The sequence below is a fragment of the Gobius niger genome (genome assembly GCF_951799975.1).
Source record: "Gobius niger genome assembly, chromosome: 17".
Classification (NCBI taxonomy): Eukaryota; Metazoa; Chordata; class Actinopteri; order Gobiiformes; family Gobiidae; genus Gobius; species Gobius niger.
In genome coordinates this window covers 27,144,443-27,165,503 of record NC_136868.1, presented here as the reverse complement: position 1 = coordinate 27,165,503, position 21,061 = coordinate 27,144,443, and the positions used below count along the sequence as shown (strand labels likewise).

Genomic DNA, 21,061 nt, shown 5'->3' with positions numbered 1-21,061 from the left:
CAGCCCGTAACCTATCAGGCTGCCCCGCAAAACATACAGTACAGTATTGCAATGTGTCTGGAGACCAAAGTGCTCATTTCAGTTTATAAAGCCCTCATTTTCACACCTGCGCACACCTGGACGCTTGTATCGTCAGCTGGGCACTTCTCCATAAATGAGGCAAATTGTAGCTCCCAGCCCCCATGAGTTGTCAAGTTTGTAGACAATGAAGTGGCTCATAAAGAGTGTGTTGTGGTATCTTAAGTCTGTCTGTGTGTTAGAAATAAGGCACCTGTGTTAAGCATTTGCAGTGATAGCAAAAGGTATTTAGAGTTGTCAATAAAGACTTATGTGCAACAAAGGCACCTTAATACATCGGGTTTGTAATAATATTTCTGGTAACCATCTATCAACAGAGCGTGGGTTTGTGGTGGTGTGTGTTTTAGGCTCCCGAAGCTGTAGTTTTGGTCAGGAGGCAACCACATGTCTCTTCAAACGCAGGGTGAGTGATGGCTCGAGTTAAAGGCATGATATGGCCTCTTGACATTTTGAGAAGTCACTGGTTTGATGAACATCAGATCATGGCAGAAATGGGAGTGAATGTCAATGGGTTTAAAAAGTCGGTTTGGATCAACACAATTCTACAAACCTATTTGTTTACAATCTTCAGCTTTACCCACTAAGCTATAAGGGCACCAGCACTCTTTTGTGTTTCTGAAATCATTCTTATCCAGATAGATTCCGTGAGCATAAATTAGTGTCTGGATGGAGTAATGATTTTTGCTCGGCTTGTTTGGCTCATCATGAAAATAGACTTTCGCTCCATTGAGGGCGCACTTGAACGTGACGAGGTCTACAAAAGCACGTACTGTTGTTGTGCCTATTAGTGGAGCAGCTCATTACAAGCCATTCACATTACCTCATGTGTGCACTGGCCGCGGTGTGATGATGCGCTAAACTCAGATCAAAGCTCTGAATCACTTGGCTGTGTGGCTCAAAGGATTTTCCCTGGATGTGTCTGTGTATGCCTCAATAAAAACAGCAGGTCCTGCAATAACAAGTGTGTTCACAAAGCGTTAATAAGCAGCACATGTAATTACTGTTAATGTGTGCAGAAGAGCAGCACTAACTTCATTATGAGATTACATAGACTTTGAAATGTGCCGCAGTGAATGGTAGCGAGACACTCCCTCTGCCTGGTGCCCAGTTTAACTGTCCTCTATTTACTTTATCCATCAAACAAGTCTCGAAGTTCAGGTTGGTCTGCGAAGTTCACGTCCATCTAAAGAAGACTTGCTGATGCGAGTACTACTACACAGTGTCTAGTATTACGCATAATGCTATCATCAAACTGATCTAACTGCATTTCTGAATCATTTCTGACCAAGTGCGTAGTTGTGCTTGAATCTGCCTCTTCTCCATAGAAAATAGACCATTTCATTATATCTAATATCCATCGACCTCTTGTAGACGTGATCCTGTCCTTTCAGTCATGACCCAGATCTCATGACCATAGGTGAGAGTAGGAACATAGATCGACAGTAAATCGAGAGCTTTGCCCCAGACTCAACGACCGCATCGCTGCAGACGCTGCACTCACATGTCCTCCCCAGGTCACTGGAGAGTGTTTGCGTCAGGTGGAGGAGTTTAAGTTTCTCGGGGCACAGCAATTTGTCCAATATGTATTTTGCCAGTTGAAGCCATTGTCATGTTATATGTGGGTCATGTGTGTTTCCACAGCAAGGGGTGATTGTTGCTGGGGGAGAGGAGTACCTGATTGAGCCACTTGCATCTCCGAACAATGACACCCAGACGGAGAGGGAGGAGAGGACAGAGGGACGCCCCCATGTGGTTTACAAGCGCTCCTCTTTGCGCCACCAGTACAAGGGCAAGTCCTGTGGAGTCATTGGTGAGAAAGAATGCATATTTGGATCGGTAGTACATGGATGTGATCTTTGTAGAACATCCAGTAGTTGTTAGTTTGTGTGAATACATGTTGGTCTTAAACAAAACTTTACAAACGTAGATGAGAAGCCAATGAAGACGGCATCGTGGTGGCAGAGGACTCTGAAGACCCCCCCTCATCACGTGGGGCGGGGGCAGCTGCCCCTCAAGCGCTCGGTGAGTCGGGAGCGCTACGTGGAGACTCTGGTGGTGGCCGATAAGATGATGGTGGGATACCACGGCCGGCGGGACATCGAACAGTACATCCTGGCTGTCATGAATATTGTAAGTTTTACAACACAAAAGACTTGTTGAGAGCTAGGTTATTGCGCCTTTTTCTCTCTAGATTCCTAGTCTAGATCAGTGGCTCCTCATTTGTCATGTGCCCTGTCTCTTTGTGTACTTTTAAAGAACCATTCCCTATTTTGAGAACCTTTGCTCTTTTATGGCAATACATCAAATGTTTGTGTTTGATTACAGTCTATGATATCACGTGTCAGAAATGATGATTGATGCAGAAATGTACAGCGCTTTGTAGTGCAAATTTTGCACAAAGTGGGCGGTACAGGGCACAGTGGTTAGGCTTAAGCTCCTACCTTTCAGCAAGAACGTCCTAGTTTCAATTTCCAGACGGGTTGGTCCCTTCTCTGTAGGTTTCCTGTGACTGCTCTAGTTTCCTCTTCCACCAAAAACATGAGCAGTAGGATCTCCTCTGGGGCCAGGGATTTTCCCTGTTAAATAAAGTCAAATTAGGAATAAAAACTTGGCCCTCTAACCTCAGTGAGTACAGTATACGTGTCATTTTATAAAACCTTCAAACATAGCATGTCAGTGCACACCGATACTTCCAGGTCTTTCATGATCTATCTAAGCAAACTATCAAAGCAAAATGAAAAACAAGTCTTCTTGTCGTTTGATTGTTGTTTCAAACTAGATGTATTTGAAAGGTGCTTGTTATTTTAGGGGTTGGGATGAATATAAAAAAACAGATTTGTTTCCAACATGTGCCAAATTAAAAACTTGTGTGTTTTTTATATATAATTAGGTGTAGAGAGAAATAAAAACAAATGTGTTTAAGTCATTATTCCTCCTGGGGGATCTGCATGAGGCCTAGCAGACAGCTTTAGATTGTATGTCATCATTGGCCCCATTTCAGTCAGTGGAGATCCCTTCACACACACTTAATCACTGAAAGACAGCGCACATGCATTTGGTATTTATTTATTTAATGAAGGACTGCTTCACTGCTATTGTCACTGAGGGGGTAGTGCTCTGAAGGTTACAGCCGTGCACCGAGCTGCAGTGAGCCAGACATCGTCCTCACAAGTGTCTGCAAAAGGCTTTAAACTTTTATAATGATCATTAACACTTGTAATGTGTTGCTTTACACCACTCACACTTGTCTACTGCAGAAAATGAATCATTTGACCAAATTCAATACAGTTTAACAGCATTTTGCGAGTTTTGGTCCTGGCATGGTAGAAATGTACATTTAGTATTTGTGCATTATCTGGAAATAATAATACATTTGCACGGTTTCATTTCCATCTGTTTTTAAGACTGGTCTTTTCTTGTTTCCTTGGAGGTCAGGTTGCCAAACTGTTCCAGGACTCAAGCCTGGGCAACGCAGTCAACATAGTGGTGACTCGTCTCATTCTGCTGATGGAGGACCAGGTGAAGGCTCTCAAACATATACTTTACAGCAGACTCCAGAATCACACTCAGTGTGTTTATTTAATGTATTATAACTTACAGTATGTCATTTAAATGACTTGTTTTGTCACTTGGCATAATCGGCAACCTCTGTACTGAGCTCATTGGGCCGTATATGTTTATAACTGGGCATTTTAGCAGCAGAGATTTCTTCATTCAAAACATTAAATGTCAGCCAATAAAGCTCTGTGTAGTGACTTTGAGACAGAGCGGCTTTGTGATGGAAAACAGGGACTTTTCGCACCAAAGCTGTTCATTCAAAATATTGCACTTTGTTTAATTTGGACGGTCATGTGCTCACACTGGTAGTCCCTACCACCCTAACCTTTAATACAGCATGCATACTAGTTCAAATAAGGGAATTCATATAGGTATGTGATTATAAGTCTTATCTATTTGCTCAGACATAGCAAAGTCTTTGCTCTGTCTGATCCAGTCAGACCGCTGAAGCAAAGCAGGGATGGGCCTGGTTAGTACTTTGATGGGAGACCGCTGGGCAACACTAGGAAGCCTTGGTAACTGTAGTGTTGAGAGTGAGTTGTTGGTGGTGGTCGGGGGGCTGATGGCGCAGATTGGCAGCCTCCCTTCCGTGAGTCCACCTCAGGGCAGCTGTGGCTACATACGTAGTGTGATTGAATAATGCACAAAGTTCAAAGCGACTTTGAGCGTCAGGAAAAATGCAAGACTAATGTGCTATTATTATTATCCTGGTGTCTTCACTGACCTCCAACAGTAGTACGCTTTTCATTTCTGTGGAGCACCAGTTTTGGTTACTACTATAATCATCTCAAAATGAATCCAAGTGACAGATGGAAGTTGCGGTAAGTCAATGAATCCCCATGTAACCTCTAGCCTCTGGTTATTTCAAGTGCACAACCTTTTCAAATGCAGACAGGAGATGACCACGCCACTCCAGTGACCCCATTACCTCACTATTCCCAGCATGTGGCAGATGGACAAGCCATTCTAAACTTAAAGTCAGCTGGACTGCTTCCATGGTTTTGGAGGTTTCCTTAACAGCTGTCAAACACGCTTTTGAAGCAAGGCTAGTGCTCATCTGGGGAAGTCAAGAAACCTATATGTCGGTGTCATTAGTGGTGAATGATATTAAGTCTGGCTCAAAGTGTTTGGCACAAAAGTGAAAGTAGTCCATCATTGGTTTCCTGGTTTGAGAAAGGTAGAGCTACACTTGCCAGTGGGTCAGTCCAAAAATGAGAAACTGCGGGCTGAGACAATTACTGGTTATGTCACCGCACGCATTCCTGGGTTACAGTCGGTCTCCAGCTGTGGTCAGTGCAAACGGCCGCCTCACTCTCCTCACTGTGTGCTTGTGATAATAGAAAATATTAGTCTTTGGTAATATTGGACCTAATATGAAGTTTTATTAGTGCTACAAAAACATCGTAAAGCCAGTATTGTGAGTATATGCTTTTCCTCTCGTCTTCACCAGCCAACCCTCGAGATTAACCACCACGCGGGGAAGTCTTTGGACAGCTTCTGCAAGTGGCAGAAGTCCATCCAACATCGCAACAGTTATGGGAATGCCATACCAGACAACGGGATCGCACACCACGACACAGCAGTGCTCATCACCAGGTCTGAGTCTTCTACTACTCACCCAAGCATCAACACTGTCTATGTAGTTTTCAGGACTGCAAAACAACTCGGCTGGTCCGGTGGTACATCTGGCTGTAAGTGTGGGGTAGGACAATTACTAGTTAAGTCACCAGTGTGCACATTCCTACTTTACAAGGATTTTCCAGCTGTGGCCATTATTCTTTCATTGTTTGTTCAAATACTACAAAGAATATTTCAGGATTAGCAAAGGAACAGTCAATGTAGCAGCACAAGTTTGAAGAGGCGATTGTGAACATGAAAGTACTTTTATTTGTCATTTATTGTGTTACATTAAAAACGTCTGTGTTTTGGACAAAGACAATTAGCAATATGTTTCATTTGTTTACACAATTCCTCAGTTTGTGTTGTGTGAAACCGCCTTCTCCAAACAAAAAGATAATTACAAAATGATTTGAGACTCCAGAAAACATAGACATAATTTGAGCTCAAGTGTGAAGTTTAAATCACCATGCACAATCTTGCAGTCTGACATTAATTGCCCAATAAATCAAAAATAATGCTCTGTAAAGCTTCTAACTTCGTCTCTTGGTCAATTCAGGATTAACAGCATTTCCTCAAAGCTGACACAGAACATTCTCATTCTGCCTCTTCATTGCTTTGTTCTCAGGCAAGTCCCAGACAGTCGGGAGGTATCGTGTCCTGTTCTATCATGAACCCAATGTGACAATCTAGAAAAAAACATAATGGTCGTTTAGAAATGATAATTACAATATGGCAATAATGGCAGTCATTCTGGACTCCATGTCTTGGGGAGGACTTCTGCTGTATGCCATTGGCCACCCCTTTCACCATCAGAGTTTCCCACAGTCTAGGGCGCTCGAGGCTGCTGCAGCTGGGAACAATGTCAAACAGGACACTGATGCTGTTGAGTGTGGAATGTGCAAACAGGGCCACAGTTTGGTCACTGTCATCTCCATGTGACCAGAGCTGCCACACATACTTCCCTGAGCAGAAGATTGTCTGAACACTATCAATGTGTTGGAGGAGGCACCGAGGCTTAAACGTCATTACCGCTTTAGACGTGCTTTGGTGAGAACAACTCTGATTTACAACTGCGTTTATCAAAAACTGGGTGGATGCTGTCCAGACTAAAGACACCGCTGTGACCATCCCTGATTTCCTGCTATTGTTCTATATCTGTGTGCTACGTCCATCAATGTACACGACTCCATGACCAGCCTCTCAACACCACCCAAGAATAAAACATGAAGCTCTCCCTGTGTTACCGTCAATTGCTTTAATCAGTGCGATTGTACATTCTTTTCCACCGTTTTCATTTACCAGCTTCAAAAGTCAAAACACAGGAAAACTGTCTTTGTCAAGCTCCATTTGAGTATGTGACCATAAATAATGTGTTTGTAGTGAGTGCAGTTACATGGTCTATTTCACAAGATTACACTGGGAGCTGTAAACAGTCTGTTCAATATGTTTGTGTGTGTCTGCAGGTACGACATCTGCATTCAAAAGAACAAGCCCTGTGAGACTCTAGGTAACTCAAATGCAGTGTTTAGGAGATATTCTAAGAAAAAGGGTGTGTGGAATGTAATTTTTAAATCCGAGTCTTTTTGCTGAAATAGGTCTGGCTCCTGTTGGTGGAATGTGCGAGCCGGAGCGGAGCTGTAGCATCAACGAGGACATTGGACTGGGAACAGCTTTCACCATCGCACACGAGATCGGACACACGTAAGACATACGCAGGGTTAATATTGCTCTGCTCAGATAAGAAAAAAAGCACCTACAGCTGTACATTTCTCTTCAAAAACACACACTCCCTTGTTTATGGTATGTTTACCATTGTGTATTGTGTATTGTGTAATGATTGTGTTGCATTGCGGAGGCCACCAGACTAGAACACATAGTTTCCCTGCAGGAATCGCTGCGGGGTCTTTTTTCTTGGCTTTGAGCAGGTCTCTTCCTTCATTCAGAGAAAGGCTGTCCCTAGAATACATTTGCACATCCCCAGAGAGAGTTCATGTTGACTCCCGCACCATGAGTCATTTCCATTCACTAAGTGATAATAGCAGTATGTTTTCTTTCACTATTTATATGTCAGTAAAATTAGTTACACGTGGGTCTGCTAAGTTACTCTGCCACTTATTTTTTCTATATTTGGATACCTCAGATGACTTGGAAAGCTGTTGAACTCATTGGCTTGGAGCAGTCGAACAGAATCACCTAACAACTTGTAATTTTATCTCCACGCACGGTTTACTTCTGTCATGAATTCATTAAATCAAGTGAGGCTATTGTTTTTGTCCACAGCACGTTGGTTCATTTAAAGGAAACCTTGACATTTCCAGAAAAAGGTGTGTTTGTGTTCAAACAGCGCTAATAGACTTGTCACAGATGGGCAATCCATTGGACTGTGGCGTTCCTAATGATTAACCCAGGCTCGCTCCAGGCCCTTAGCTGCCTTATGGACTGGACACTGAGCACATACATTTATACTGTAGTTGTACTGTAAGCTTTTTTTAGTCATTTGTTAGAGAGCGTGCATGTGGTGGTCTGTTTTTGTAATTGATTCTTGAAAAAATAAAGTCATAAGTCATCTTAGACAAAAGTTTTAATGACCAACATAGAGAAATTTACAATATTCACGTTTTATGTTATCCTGAACCTTTGGTATGGTACACATAGACTCCCATAGTGTTGGCCAGGGGGAAAGTGGTGCGTTGGATATCTTGGCGTTGGAGGATGGACCTGTAGTGGCAGTAACAGCAAAGTTTAGTGGATTCTCTAGAACTCCATGCTCTTTAGAGTTCTTTGGTCTCAAAGTAAGCCACATTTGGTTTTAATTCTCATCATGAACTAGCTAGCTAACCCCACAGGGCAGTCGTAGATTAACTCCAGGCTTGTTTGTGGTGGGATGTCCCACATAAAAAGGACAAGTCTAACCAAGACGGCAATGACTCAGAGACACTTCCACAATATTTATAATTCCTGCTCAAACACAGCTACTGGGGCTGTTATCACATAAATGCTTACCTGGCCTGACTGGAGTATTAGTACATGGAGTAGCTTTCAATACAGAGTAAAACAGTCTGGTACTATTCCAGAGAGAGAGGATTTCAAGGTGAGATGAACAGATACAGAGAGATACAGAGAGTACAAGACGGGACAGCTGGAAATGACATCCAAATCCAGTAGCAAAAAGCATCTTTTACCTTTGAAGAAATGCTTTTGGATTTTCAGATGCTGGATTGATCAATTGATGCCGAATTGAGGTGTCTTAACAGTCTCTGAAAGTAGAAGGAAATCATGGACTCTGTTTAACAATTGTCTTTGCTGCTTAAAACTACATTATGAATTATAAATGATAAAAAATGTAGTAGCTGACAAAGCGCTAGCCACGTAGTTGACTATTAAGGACTGAATGCTCAATCCTTACAACATTACAGTTGAGGTCACATATTTTAATGACTTTTTTCTATTGCACTACTAAGATACTGATTAGATATTGTAATGATGTTCATTTAGCAGCGTCTCTCTCTCTCTCTGCCCGGATATAGTTTTGGGATGAACCACGATGGTATTGGGAACGCCTGCGGCCCCCGCAGCCAGGAGACAGCCAAACTCATGGCAGACCACATCACCATGAAGACCAACCCATTCATCTGGTCAGCCTGCAGCAGGGACTACATCACCAGCTTCCTGGAGTGAGTCACATACTGTACTTCTGATAATCACCGGGTTGGAGGAGACATTTCAGCTACACTGACATTTTAGATGCAAATCATCGTCAACTTTATACTCTTTTCATTTTGGATGCTTGCAGCTGTTGGTTCATGGTCAAATTTAATATGGTAATATGGTTTTCTCCTAACCCTTTCATAGCTCTGGCATGGGCTCCTGCCTCAATAACGTGCCACCAAAGCAGGAGTTCACGTACCCCACCACAGCCCCAGGACAGGCCTACGACGCAGATGAGCAGTGCCGCTTCCAGTACGGCGTCAGGTCGCGGCAATGTAAATATGCAGTAAGTCTTTATTCTGTGTGTCATTCATTAAAACGGATGATTCTTAAATATTGCCCGCTACAGAAGTGACTTTCGGTTTGGTCCAATGTTCCCGGCGCTGTAGCTTCAGAGCGGACAGACATCTGGAGGGGCAGACTGTTTTATAGACTCGTTATTGTCAGTACTGTGTGGTCAGAGCATATGTACAATGTTAAAGCCCATGTGTTATAGACATTGTTGGATGAGGAGCAGAAGGTAAAGCATCTCGTGTGTTCAAAGCCTATGCCACAGACAGAGTGCCTCTGTCTAAAGCAGATTTATTGTTCTTTTTGTTTTTGGTCTGTTCAAACTGATAGGAAGTGTGCAGTGAGCTGTGGTGCATGAGCAAGAGCAACCGCTGCATCACCAGCAGCATCCCAGCAGCAGAGGGGACCATCTGCCAGACCAACACCATCGAGAAAGGGGTGACTAAACTCTATTCATACTTGATACTTTCTTTCTTGGTCACTTTGCTGCTAGACAGGTCGGTATCATGAGTAACCGTATGTTCTATCGTCCAGTGGTGTTACAAGCGTGTCTGTGTGGCCTATGGAACCCGTCCCGAGGGCATAGACGGTGGCTGGGGGGCTTGGTCTCCCTGGGAGGAGTGCAGTCGCACCTGCGGAGGGGGCGTGTCTTCCTCCGTCAGGCACTGTGACAGCCCAAGGTAAGTTTAGACTTGGTTTTATACAAAAAGCACTAATTTGTCTACTCACATCTGGTCAAGCTGTGGGAAATGAAGAGAGACCAAATGCTGCCATGACCAAAGCAGTACTTTGCCATAATATCAATATTAATATTAAGTTTAGTGAAACAGTTTGGGATGGAATTATTCATGTTGTCTTTTTGATTTCAGACCAACCATTGGTGGAAAGTATTGCCTTGGAGAGAGAAAACGGTTCAGATCGTGCAACATTGATGTAAGCAATACGTTTTTTAGCTGTAGCTGCACAGATGTGCTGAACTAACTTTGTGTTGCAGGAGTGCCCTCCAGGTTCACAGGATTTCAGAGCCATTCAGTGCTCGGACTTTGACAGTGTGCCTTTCCGAGGGAAGTTTTACACATGGAGGCCTTACAGAGGAGGTGAGACACCCACCAGTGCGTTGTTTTTATCAGAGTTGTCAACAATTTGCTTTGAAATAACTGTAAATTAATAATTTTCTACACTATAGTTCAAAAACCTTTTACTGAAAGACATAATTAAAATTAACTTTAGTAAATTTGAAATTCTACTCCGTTTCAACTTTTTTATATACCCGCTAAGTGCTCAAGTACCCGACGGTCTTCGTACCCCTAGTTGGGAAACTCTGATCTAAGTCACATGTATGTTTATATCATGGCAGTTTTCTTGAGCTATGGGTCATGGATAATACAGGATAGTCTGATTAAGTAGCACCCGTTTCTGCATATGCTGTATGTGTCAGGAGCCAATGGAAGCAGACAAACGGAAGTCCTTATATCACTAGTTTTGTGGAGTGGTCTGTCGCACAGATGCTGCTGCAAAGAGCTACTGTATTCATTTCAAAATGCTTCACTCTTGATGATGGCTGCTACACCGAACAACGGGAAAGAGAAATTGTTTCAATAACATAACTCACTTTAATCGACTTCTCCAATAACATAATAGCAAGCAGAGACGGCGGTTCCGGCCGGTACTTCAGGCAACAAGTGCTGCTTTCATCAAGTCAGCTGATGTTACAATGGAAATCCCTTACAGCTGTGAAAATAGGAACAGAGCCACAGACTCTGCCCTGAGTTTAGACGGGATCACGCCCTTCCCCTGTCCTCCTCGGCCCCAACTCACCCTCAATTATCTTTTCAACTCCATCCCCTCAACAAGCCCTTTCTCTCTATTCTTTCTCTAGACAATTTGCTCTCACACTCTTAGCCACTGTCAGCCAGATTCTTTGCTGCTCCCTTTTGTACTTAGACATTTCGATCATTACATCCTGTAAATAAGCGGTGTACAAACACATAGCAACACAACAAAACAGAAAAGGGTTGAAGAGCAGATTCCACACAGTGTAAAGCAATTAGCACACAATAGTACCACAATGATACTTATTTAGCATTTTTCTCTCAAGTGTTGTCCTATAAATACAACACCTCGTGCACACCACGGAAACACATGCAAAATAAGAGGCACCATGGGATTTGTAGTTGTTTGCAGGATGACTGCTTTTAATTCTACCAGCACATAATCACTCTCTGAAGCACACTGTACCCACCTCAGCTTTGGCCTGGACAGCAGGCCAAAGCTGAGGTGGGGCCTCGGAAAAGGATCAACCCTACCCCTAACCCAAGGATCAACATGCTGAACAGGAACAGTTAAGATGATGGAGGAAAGTGTAATACACTTGAGAGCAGAGATGTTGCTGTATCTTTACTTTGCCGTGTTTGAGACCTGCATCTTAGAAGCTCTGTGTAAACGGGTACATCTTATACTGTATTTGTCAGATCACTGGCAGAATACACGCAGGTACAGCTTGCTCTATGCAGCCGGACACAGGGCCACAAACTAAACCAGTGCCAGTCATATAAAGTGCATCACTTCTGAAGCCTCAAGCGCCAGTTAAGTCTGTAAGAACTTTAATCTAATAGAATTAAGACTTTGACCTGATATGACACAGAAAAAGTCTCCTACAATTGATTATTTACTGCTGGAGATCTCTGAGGCAAGTTTATGAACCAGTGACGACAGTCCATCCAGCGTCTGTTTATTTAGATTGGAAGTTACAAACCAGTGCACTCAGTACACAGTATGATTACAGACTTTTGCACAGAACATAAAGTACAAAGGTGTGTGTCCACAGTCAACATTGTTTTCAGAGACATATTTTCACACAGTAACTGATATATATACACTAACATCTTCTGGTCCTGAACGCAAAATTTAACCTGGCTTTGTTTTTGGAAATTGTTCAAATGTAGGGTTGATTTATTTTGTGTCCTTTTTTTGCATATAACCATTAACATGTGGTTTGTTCCTGCCTGTTCCGTTGCAGGTGGGATGAAACCATGCTCGCTCAACTGTTTGGCTGAAGGATATAACTTCTACACTGAGCGTGCTCCAGCTGTTGTGGATGGGACGCCGTGCCGGGATGAGTCTCTGGACGTATGTGTGAACGGAGAATGTAAGGTAAGTGTCTGTGCTTATGATTGAGGAGATTGGAGTGTTTACACTGATCGAGTCTGGACATGGTTTACACACCAGCGGCTGAGCATCATCACCATCAGCTGCGGAGGTGCAACACTGTCTTAACCTTGGCACACGTCATGTTCCTTTTTTACTTGAACATGGAGAGAGTCAGAAAGGTTTGAGGAGCTACATTGTGCATTATATATCCACACCGCATTATGCAATGACAAACATGGGCAAATAGAGACAAGCATCAGGACTCGGTGAGCTGTACATATGTATTCACAGCTGCCCTGGAGCAGACTGACAGAAGTGAGGCTGCCAGCCTGCATTCACAAGGAGGAATGACTCTTATTGTGATGTGTTTGTGGCTTTAAGTGAGGTCCGTATGAGAGGCTTTTGTTTATCTACATCCCTCCTCTCTCCCCTGCGCCTCTGCTTCTCTGTTCTCCCTCCTCTTTTGAGTCGGAGGTTTGGAGGAACCCGCTGACCTTTGGCTCAGCTCTCCTAAAGTTGGCTGCGTTCACTGGACTCTTATTATTGCTTTTCCTTTTGGACTTTCTGCATCTCCCAAATCTCTACATGCTCTTTTCTCTCTTTTCCTCTGTTCACAAACTCACTGCACACTGTACCTCTTTATGAGGACAAAGGGTTTTGCTGAGGGGGTGATGGTGATGATGTGGGAGAGATGAGCCATGGCTGAGGTGGTGGAGATGGTGGTAATGTTCTCCGACAGTGCTAATGCCTACTTGGCTCAGGGTTAGAATGGGATGAATATCTGATGCAGTGCATCTGCTTTTATTTTTTAGCGTTTTAAGATCTAACATCTAACAATCATTTGAATATTTTCTGTCTGTTTTGTCATTTATATTCTTGGGTTTGCCAGTATCATTGTCACGTTGACGAGTCTTAAGACCACAGATCCTCCTGTTTCAAGCAGACATTAAATAGGTTGTGCATGTGTTTTCAGTAAAGTAATGTGCTTTATTTGGCAAAGTGCCTTGCCCAGGGACACAACTAGGGCTGCACAATTAATCGCAATATGTTGCTATTAGTATGGCTGTATTCATTCCTTTGAGTCGTTCATCTCTTTCAACAGTAATCATTTGAAGTCCTTAAAAAGTCACCTGTAAGTCATCCTCGGTAATCTTTCAGCTGCCCCTGGCCCTGGCTGACAATTGTCTCCTGCTTGTGTGCAGCATGTGGGCTGTGACCGCGTGCTGGGTTCGGACGTCAGGGAGGATCGCTGCCGGGTGTGCGCTGGAGACGGCAGCAGCTGCGAGTCCGTGGAGGGGCTCTTCAACGACTCGCTGCCTGAAGGAGGTACTAAGACACAATACAGCAGGCAACACGAGAGCTGACGTTAACAGTTTACTGAAATATGCAACACTTTGTGCTCCAAAATGAATGGAAAAAGTATGATGTAAAGTAAGCATTTATGCAATGGCCCTTACCGGAGTGTTACAGGGGTCGTTGAGTTTTCACTTTTGCCCCTCTCATAATTAGATTACATTATTTTGAAGGATTTTCTGAGAGCAGTTATGCAACTTCATTGTTCTCTGGTCCAAGTGGTGCATAAGAGTTATTTTGGATTGTAGCTGGCCTCTGGAAAGCCACCCTGTGCTGTGAGTTAGGGCAGCCCAAACATTTAAAGTGTATCATATAATTATCCTTTCACATGCAAACTCTCCCGTGAGCAGCCTAATGTTCAAAACTCTGCGGAGCTTAAGCAACAGATCCTTCTTTCAGCAGCAGTCATTTGTAAAGAATTTCACTCAAAACTTACTGTCAATTGCAGATGTGAAGTGATGCATCTCAGGTACTATTGTAATAATAAATCCCATGTTAGAAATCTACAATGCACCTGCTTCAGGGACAAACTGAGGACTCCATGTTGTGTAGCCATTTATTTACCATAGAGAGTCCTATATGTGTCATAAGTCTGTGTGCAGCTCTGTGGGACCTTTTTGGTTCTATTCACTGACCGGACTGATGCTTTTTTCAAGTCTAGTTTAAATCTCAAGTGCCCTCAAAATGTCTAACAGTGTTGTCATGTCATGTTTCCTTACAATGCGTATTTTGAGTGGAGCTGAGTGTTGTTTACACATAGTTTACTTGGTTCAAGATAAAACAGTCCAGACCACTCCAAACAACAGCTGTATTTGCCAAGCCGTGTTGGAAAAATGTATACCAGGACACAGAAGTTATATTGATTACATTGATCCTAATCTTTATTTCAGTCGACTATCAATGTTTTGATGATTTTAGTTTGGAAATAATTTCTGTGCCATAAATGGTCTCTTTGAAGAAATGCAATAGATTTTTCATGATAATCAACTGATTAATCAACAGATTCCTCCATAATGGAGGGTTCACTCCAGCTCTTTGGCGTTGCTCCCTCATCAGGAGTACAGTACCTGGTCCTGGTCTTGTTTCACTTGTGCAGCTTTGAGTGATCCTGTTTGCTCTGGTCGTTGTGTTTCTGTGTATTCTGGATCTGGTGTTTTGAGAAAGGCGATTCCCATCGGTTTGTGGGTTATATTTTACTTAATAATGTACATGAGACATACAAGCATTCAGCAAAACTGTTCTATTATGATTTAAGAAAAGCTCTTTCAAGATTTTAAAGAGTAATAATCACTTTGATTTTGGTGAAATTGATCGTTTTTGTAGGATGTCACTTTCCTGCTTTCGGCTTTGTTTATACAGTTACACTGTCCTTCTAAGAAAGAGCCTCTGTTTGTTAAAAGCAGCATAATGTTGAGAAAAGCAGATAAAAATGATAATCAACAATAATAAGCAGGCTGCCTACATAAAGAGGAAAAATGGCCCAGGCCAAAACAGCTGGAGCGAATGAAGTCTGGCACTGGTCTATGTCTGGAGGCCCTCTGCCCAGGAATGTATCTGGAATCTGCAGCGTGAGCTGAACGTCCCATAGACTTACACAGCGCTGATGCAACAGGACACTCCCCCTGCTTTGACTTGTATCTATTTGTGTGTGTGTGTGGCGCAGGGTATGAGGAGGTGGTGCGAATCCCCAAAGGATCAGTCTTCATCCACATCCAAGAGCTCAATATCTCCCTCAACTACCTGGGTAAGCAGCGCCAGGGTCAATAATGGTATGCCATAAGGTTAACGTCAGGTCCATTGATTAGTCTGTGGGAAAACCCCTCGTCAGGTGCCGGCTAGATATTATTGTATAGACCAATTTCAAATTCATGTGCATCGAGAACCTGGTCTGGTCATAGAGGCTTTTGAAAGTTCCTTGTCCTGCCACTGGTCACATCGAGCGCAGTGCCGTGCAACTCTATATTTGCATTCACCTTGTGCTGTGCCCCAGTGCTGAAGAGTAAGAGTGACCAGTTCTTTATCAATGGGAAGCTGACCATCGACACCCCGCGCAGATTTGACATCGCTGGAACCACGTTCCACTACAGACGCCCCACTGACGGACCAGAGACTCTCGAGGCGCTGGGTCCGACCAACATGACGCTGATTGTCATGGTAAGTGGCTGAGCAGCGGCTGTCGCTTCTGTTTTTGCTCTGTTTAAACACAGTGTGAATGTCCAGGTGCTCGTGCGGGAGGTCAACTCCGGGATCCACTACAGGTTCAACCCTCCCATAAACCGAGAGCCTTTGAGCGGACACGCCTGGCACTACACGTCCTGGTCCCGCTGCTCGGCCCTCTGTGCTGGAGGTACAGTTTTTCCACATCACTGCTCTGACACTGCTTTCATCATCTCGCTGAATGCCGAAAGACTTTTATTTTTAAACCAATAGTGTTTTGTCGAACACAATCCCACTTTGATCTCCAACGCTGTGTGAGACCAGCAGCAGGCTTTGTCTAATCCAAAGCTTCCTGTGTTTCACCAAAGATATAAAGCAATAAAGACATCACAAGGTCATAAATAACATCTGCCTCTTTCTTTTAAGTCTAAGGGAGCGTTTCATTGGCTGTATCACATGTTCTTCCACTTAACAGCAACATCTCTTGCTCCATTATTCTAGCAGCGCATTCACAATCGCGCTTTTTCACATTGTGTCCTCATTTAGGGTTCCAGTTGCAGCAGGTGGTGTGTAGGAAGCAGGCAGACCACTTAGTCGTCAGCAACCACTTCTGTGACAAGAAAAGCCGTCCGAAGGAGAGGAGGAGGACATGCAACACTGAGCCCTGCTCCCCAACGTAAGCTCATTTCACTTTCATCTGGTCACCTGTCCTTGCTGCATAAGTGCCGTCAGTGACGTGCATCTGTTGGTTCAGCTGGTGGACAGGGGAGTGGTCAGACTGCAGTCGCAGCTGTAACGGCGGCCTGAGGACTCGGGAGGTTCTGTGTAAAAGGAGGATTTCTGCATCAGAGGAGAAGGTCCTGGATGATTCAGCCTGTACCCTCTCGCGGCCCTCCCTCACTGAGCCCTGCAGTAACCACAGCTGCCCCCCCGAGTGGCTGGCCCTGGACTGGTCCGAGGTATGATTGATGCTTTCTCTTGGCTTAGTTTTTGTTCAGAAGTAAAAACACTTTGAGACGTGAATAGCGCTTTACTGATTGATTGATTGATTGATTGATTGATTGATTGATTGATTGATTGATTGATTGATTGATTAATTGGAAAGGTGCCACAGGAGCAGTTTACACAGACGAGTGGAGAGTTTAGTGCTTGGCTGTTCGCACTCGTCATTACAAATAGCAAGTTAGAATCAATTTTAGATTTTGTGTAATATTTGGCATAAAACAGCACATTTTGTGCAAGTTTGCAGGAAGTTCTGTGGCGCTGCTCAGGCCACCTCTGCAAACTCACGGACTACCAAAGCAGTCATTCAAATGAGTGAAAAATCATGTTGTGTCCCTGGCTCTAGTCAAACAGCCGTTGTAGGAATGATGCTTGATTAACAGATGTTAGCTGCATTCTGTACATTCTGCCTGTTCTGCAAAATCTACCGGGATTTTCTCCAGTTTGTGCTATTTGTCAAGATGAAGCAACAGTTGTTTTCTTTCCAGCTAAGACTAAAAACACAGGCCTCTGTCAGCAGTAAATAAGACTTATCCATCTGAACAAAGCCACAACAGAAAGACATCATCGACCTGCGCATGCTGCTTCAATCAAAGACAAACATTCACATTTGTTTGGGGAATTACTTTGGCCGTTTCTTTTATCACTGACCTTGACTTAGTTTTTGCTCCAGTTGAACCACATCAGTCAAAGGAACACGATAACAAATATGAAATGACCAAATCTGCTGTTCTTTCCCCTTTAAATATGAGCAGTTACTGTCGCGATTTTCGCTAGATATTTGGGTGAATGGCAGGCAAACAGCTGATGCATCCAGGCCTCTAACACTGTTTTACTAAATTACTGATCTGTTACAGTCCAAGTGAAGTAATGCCATGTTTGTGGGCATTGTTTATGCCATCATAAAACTAGTATTGTTTATTTAATACATTAAATTGCCGACCGTATCCCCTTGACGTGACGACCCGGCGATCGCTCATATGGACACATTGACAAAGATAGCCATGAAACTGATGTCTCTGCATTTTACCTACATTGACATTTTAGTCACAGTCATTTGTCGTCTGTGGGTGAAGGAGCGATGGCTTTAGGTTACGTTTTCCACATCACGATGCAAAAAAGGAAAAAACAAATCACAAATGTGCCTTCAGGATAAAGTATTGGGCTTATTATTATTTATTATTTTTATGCACATGTCTAATTGAATTGTTAAATGAAAATGCTTTTTCCATTTACTTTCATCGCTCTACTGCCCTCTGCAGACTGTAGTACTTTGTGTCCTCCTGACCTTGTCTCTGTGCAATGTTCTTTACCCTTCGGCACCGTCCATCTCTGCCCGTCTGCAGTGCACGCCCAGCTGTGGTCCGGGATACCGGCACCGTGTTGTCCTGTGTAAGAGCGGGGAGAGCAAGGACACCCTCCCAGAGTCTAACTGTCCCAAACAGGGACGCCCTACGTCCAGAGTGCGCTGTAACCTGCAGCGCTGCCCACCCCCACTGTGGATCACTGGCCCCTGGGGAGAGGTATGACGCAATCATGCCAATGCATGAGGGACTTCTGCTCCTAAAATGTTATTTTTATGTTCTGTGCAGCGTTCAAAGTTCAAACAGCTGTACATTGGTTTATTTACCTACATATCGGTATCAATCTCATATGGACGTTATAATCTAATTTGTACTTTCTAAATCCAGCTATTATTTATAATGGTTGAATGTATTACACTAGTCACTAGTTGCCTGTCATGCAGAATGTAGTAATGTTATTGATTACTTTTACCACAGTCGTGTAGAATAATAGGCTAAACTCCATCAACTAGAATAGTTGGAGGTCAGTTACGTTGCCTGTATTGTTTTGTGTGTGGCAGTGCTCAGCTAAGTGTGGCCTGGGACAGGAGATGCGCTCGGTCCAATGTCTAGCTCACACCGGTCAACCGTCCAGCGAGTGTTTGGAGCACCTGCGCCCAGCCGCCATGCAGCAGTGCCGCAGCAAATGTGACCTGAGCCTGCCCATCATCGCCGAGGACAACACAGAGGGTACACACCACATGCAGACGAGAACATCACGTCACTGCCCTACTCTGCATATCAGCATTTCACTACAGCCTGTAAACCTAGGACTTCTATCTGAGTTAAACACTGCATGATTATAGATTGTTGTGACGCCATCAGAAGCTCAACTTTATAAATGTTACTAAACTCCTTGAAGTACATTTCTAAATAGCTTCTCTGTTTTACTTGCAGAGTGCAAAGATGTGAACACGGTGGCCTACTGCCCCCTGGTGCTCAGGTTTAAGTTCTGCAGCCGGCCGTATTTCAGACAGATGTGCTGTAAAACTTGCCAGGGGCACTGACCTGCATTGAGACTCCATAAGCCCCGCCCACCGGACCCTTGACTCTGTGAAGGGAGCACTGGCCTGAGACAGTGGGACTTCTTCACACGGGCCTTTCACTGACTGCAAGTGGACAGCGCTGGCCTGTAAGAGCTGCTACATTTAGGAGTTAGTGAAAATATGGAAGTAGTAATCGTTGGTGCTACTATTTTTATTGTGTCCTTTTATTAATTGTTTTTGTCTTTAGTTAGTCAGTCTTCTAACATTAAAACAACGTTCTGTTTTGTTTTAATGTTAAAGATTGAATAACCACCTGGATGACTGAGAATCTACATCATTTTATTGTTTAGTTATCAGATTTTTTAAGGTTTTCACAAAGGGTTTGTTGTTACTTGATCACTTTTATGCTATAGTTCAATGATTTTATCAGTCCTTGTTATTTAGCTGAAGCCGTTTTGCACAAAGGTTAGTCAGTCAGTTGAATGAGTGTTAATATTTGTTACAAATGTTACAGCACTATGGAGTGCTTTTGAAGCTATACAAAACTGCGTTTGGTCTGCCTTGATTAATGTTAATACTCTGGAGCTGTAGGTCTGAGGTCACAAACTCTGCCTTCGTGTCGTCTTCTGGCATCATTTCACAATGCTTTAGGAAACAATTACATTGAGCTCCAAGACGTTCGGTTCCTGAACAGATCTTCAGGATCTAGTCATATCAATAACAAATCAAATATATACTCTATGAGCTATCAACAATAGAGGAAGGATCAATAAGCTCCATGTTGTGACCATGGATCAGTATCAAAACTATGAGGATGCTAAAGGTTTATCACTTCACCATCAACCATAGCTGTCAAGTGTCCCGTTTTGGCAGGAAGCTACAGTATTTTCCCCCTCTTTCCCGCTGTCTTACCGTATTAGTTTTGTCCTGTAAATTTCCCATATTATAATGAAATATAAGAAAAAACACTCCTCTGCCCCCTCCGAACTGACCTCTGTCACTCACCTCGCGAGAACTACCTACCGCGAGAAGCCTGAGTGGCAGTTGTCACGAGGTTGCGTAGCTGTCAAGTGTCCTGTTTTGGCCGGGAAACTACCGTCTCGTCAGCCCAACCAAGCTCCAAGACGGCCCAGTCTTGGAGCTTGGTTGGGCTGATGAGACGGCTTGCAGCGGGCACCGGAAAATTTCCTGTATTTTCAAATCCTAAACTTGACAGGTATGCCATCAACTGTTGTCGACTTTACACCTCGAAAATTCCATATGTCATTTAGGGCTAAGCTGCAGGTTTACAGGACTTTCATGCGTTCATGTTTACATTTTTACATTTTAGTGCACACAGACAGTTTGTGGTTGGACCCCTGTGTTGGGAAGTCTCAGTATATGCTCTGAACAGAGCCTCAGGGCTCAGCAGACCTTCATCAAGGGGTTAATCAATTCTTTTGTTCTCACAAAAACATCATTTCCTGTGACTTAAAGGGACTTTTACAATATATTCCTGCTTCATCTCTTTCTAAATGGTGTACCAATGCAGTCATGCATTTTCATTTAATGCTCCAGTATTTTTGACTATTACTATGGCTCTTACTACTGCTAAACCGGAAGTGTGCCACCGAAGCACATGATTAGACATTTCATTTAAAAGATCTCATTTAGCAAAGTGCCCCTCTGGTTTAATGCTGTATTTTTAGAAGTGCTTTGTTGGTTGTAGCTCAAATCATCATCACAAACTGTAAGCTGCTCTACATTACTTCACGCCATTTCCTTGTTTTTCTTTGGGAAGTTCCATTATATTTGTGTGTGTTTTTCTGTGGTGCT

At 43.4% G+C, this 21,061-nt stretch overlaps 1 protein-coding gene across 1 annotated transcript in view; it reads left to right on the top strand.

The window, feature by feature from the left end:
- Nucleotides 1-20,311, top strand: part of adamts10 (ADAM metallopeptidase with thrombospondin type 1 motif, 10) — a 31,782-nt gene extending 11,471 nt beyond the window's left edge. The window contains exons 5-26 of the mRNA XM_079574635.1: nucleotides 1,720-1,888; nucleotides 2,006-2,208; nucleotides 3,514-3,597; nucleotides 5,087-5,232; nucleotides 6,720-6,763; nucleotides 6,852-6,957; nucleotides 8,784-8,930; nucleotides 9,109-9,250; nucleotides 9,586-9,693; nucleotides 9,790-9,935; nucleotides 10,125-10,188; nucleotides 10,250-10,352; nucleotides 12,275-12,408; nucleotides 13,608-13,731; nucleotides 15,422-15,502; nucleotides 15,749-15,912; nucleotides 15,979-16,105; nucleotides 16,462-16,591; nucleotides 16,670-16,874; nucleotides 18,264-18,440; nucleotides 18,782-18,950; nucleotides 19,158-20,311. Of these exons, the coding sequence (XP_079430761.1) occupies nucleotides 1,720-1,888; nucleotides 2,006-2,208; nucleotides 3,514-3,597; nucleotides 5,087-5,232; nucleotides 6,720-6,763; nucleotides 6,852-6,957; nucleotides 8,784-8,930; nucleotides 9,109-9,250; nucleotides 9,586-9,693; nucleotides 9,790-9,935; nucleotides 10,125-10,188; nucleotides 10,250-10,352; nucleotides 12,275-12,408; nucleotides 13,608-13,731; nucleotides 15,422-15,502; nucleotides 15,749-15,912; nucleotides 15,979-16,105; nucleotides 16,462-16,591; nucleotides 16,670-16,874; nucleotides 18,264-18,440; nucleotides 18,782-18,950; nucleotides 19,158-19,267 (2,883 nt within the window). The 3' untranslated portion in view covers nucleotides 19,268-20,311. The remainder of the gene's footprint in view (nucleotides 1-1,719; nucleotides 1,889-2,005; nucleotides 2,209-3,513; nucleotides 3,598-5,086; nucleotides 5,233-6,719; nucleotides 6,764-6,851; nucleotides 6,958-8,783; nucleotides 8,931-9,108; nucleotides 9,251-9,585; nucleotides 9,694-9,789; nucleotides 9,936-10,124; nucleotides 10,189-10,249; nucleotides 10,353-12,274; nucleotides 12,409-13,607; nucleotides 13,732-15,421; nucleotides 15,503-15,748; nucleotides 15,913-15,978; nucleotides 16,106-16,461; nucleotides 16,592-16,669; nucleotides 16,875-18,263; nucleotides 18,441-18,781; nucleotides 18,951-19,157) is intronic.
- Nucleotides 20,312-21,061: the final 750 nt, after the last annotated feature.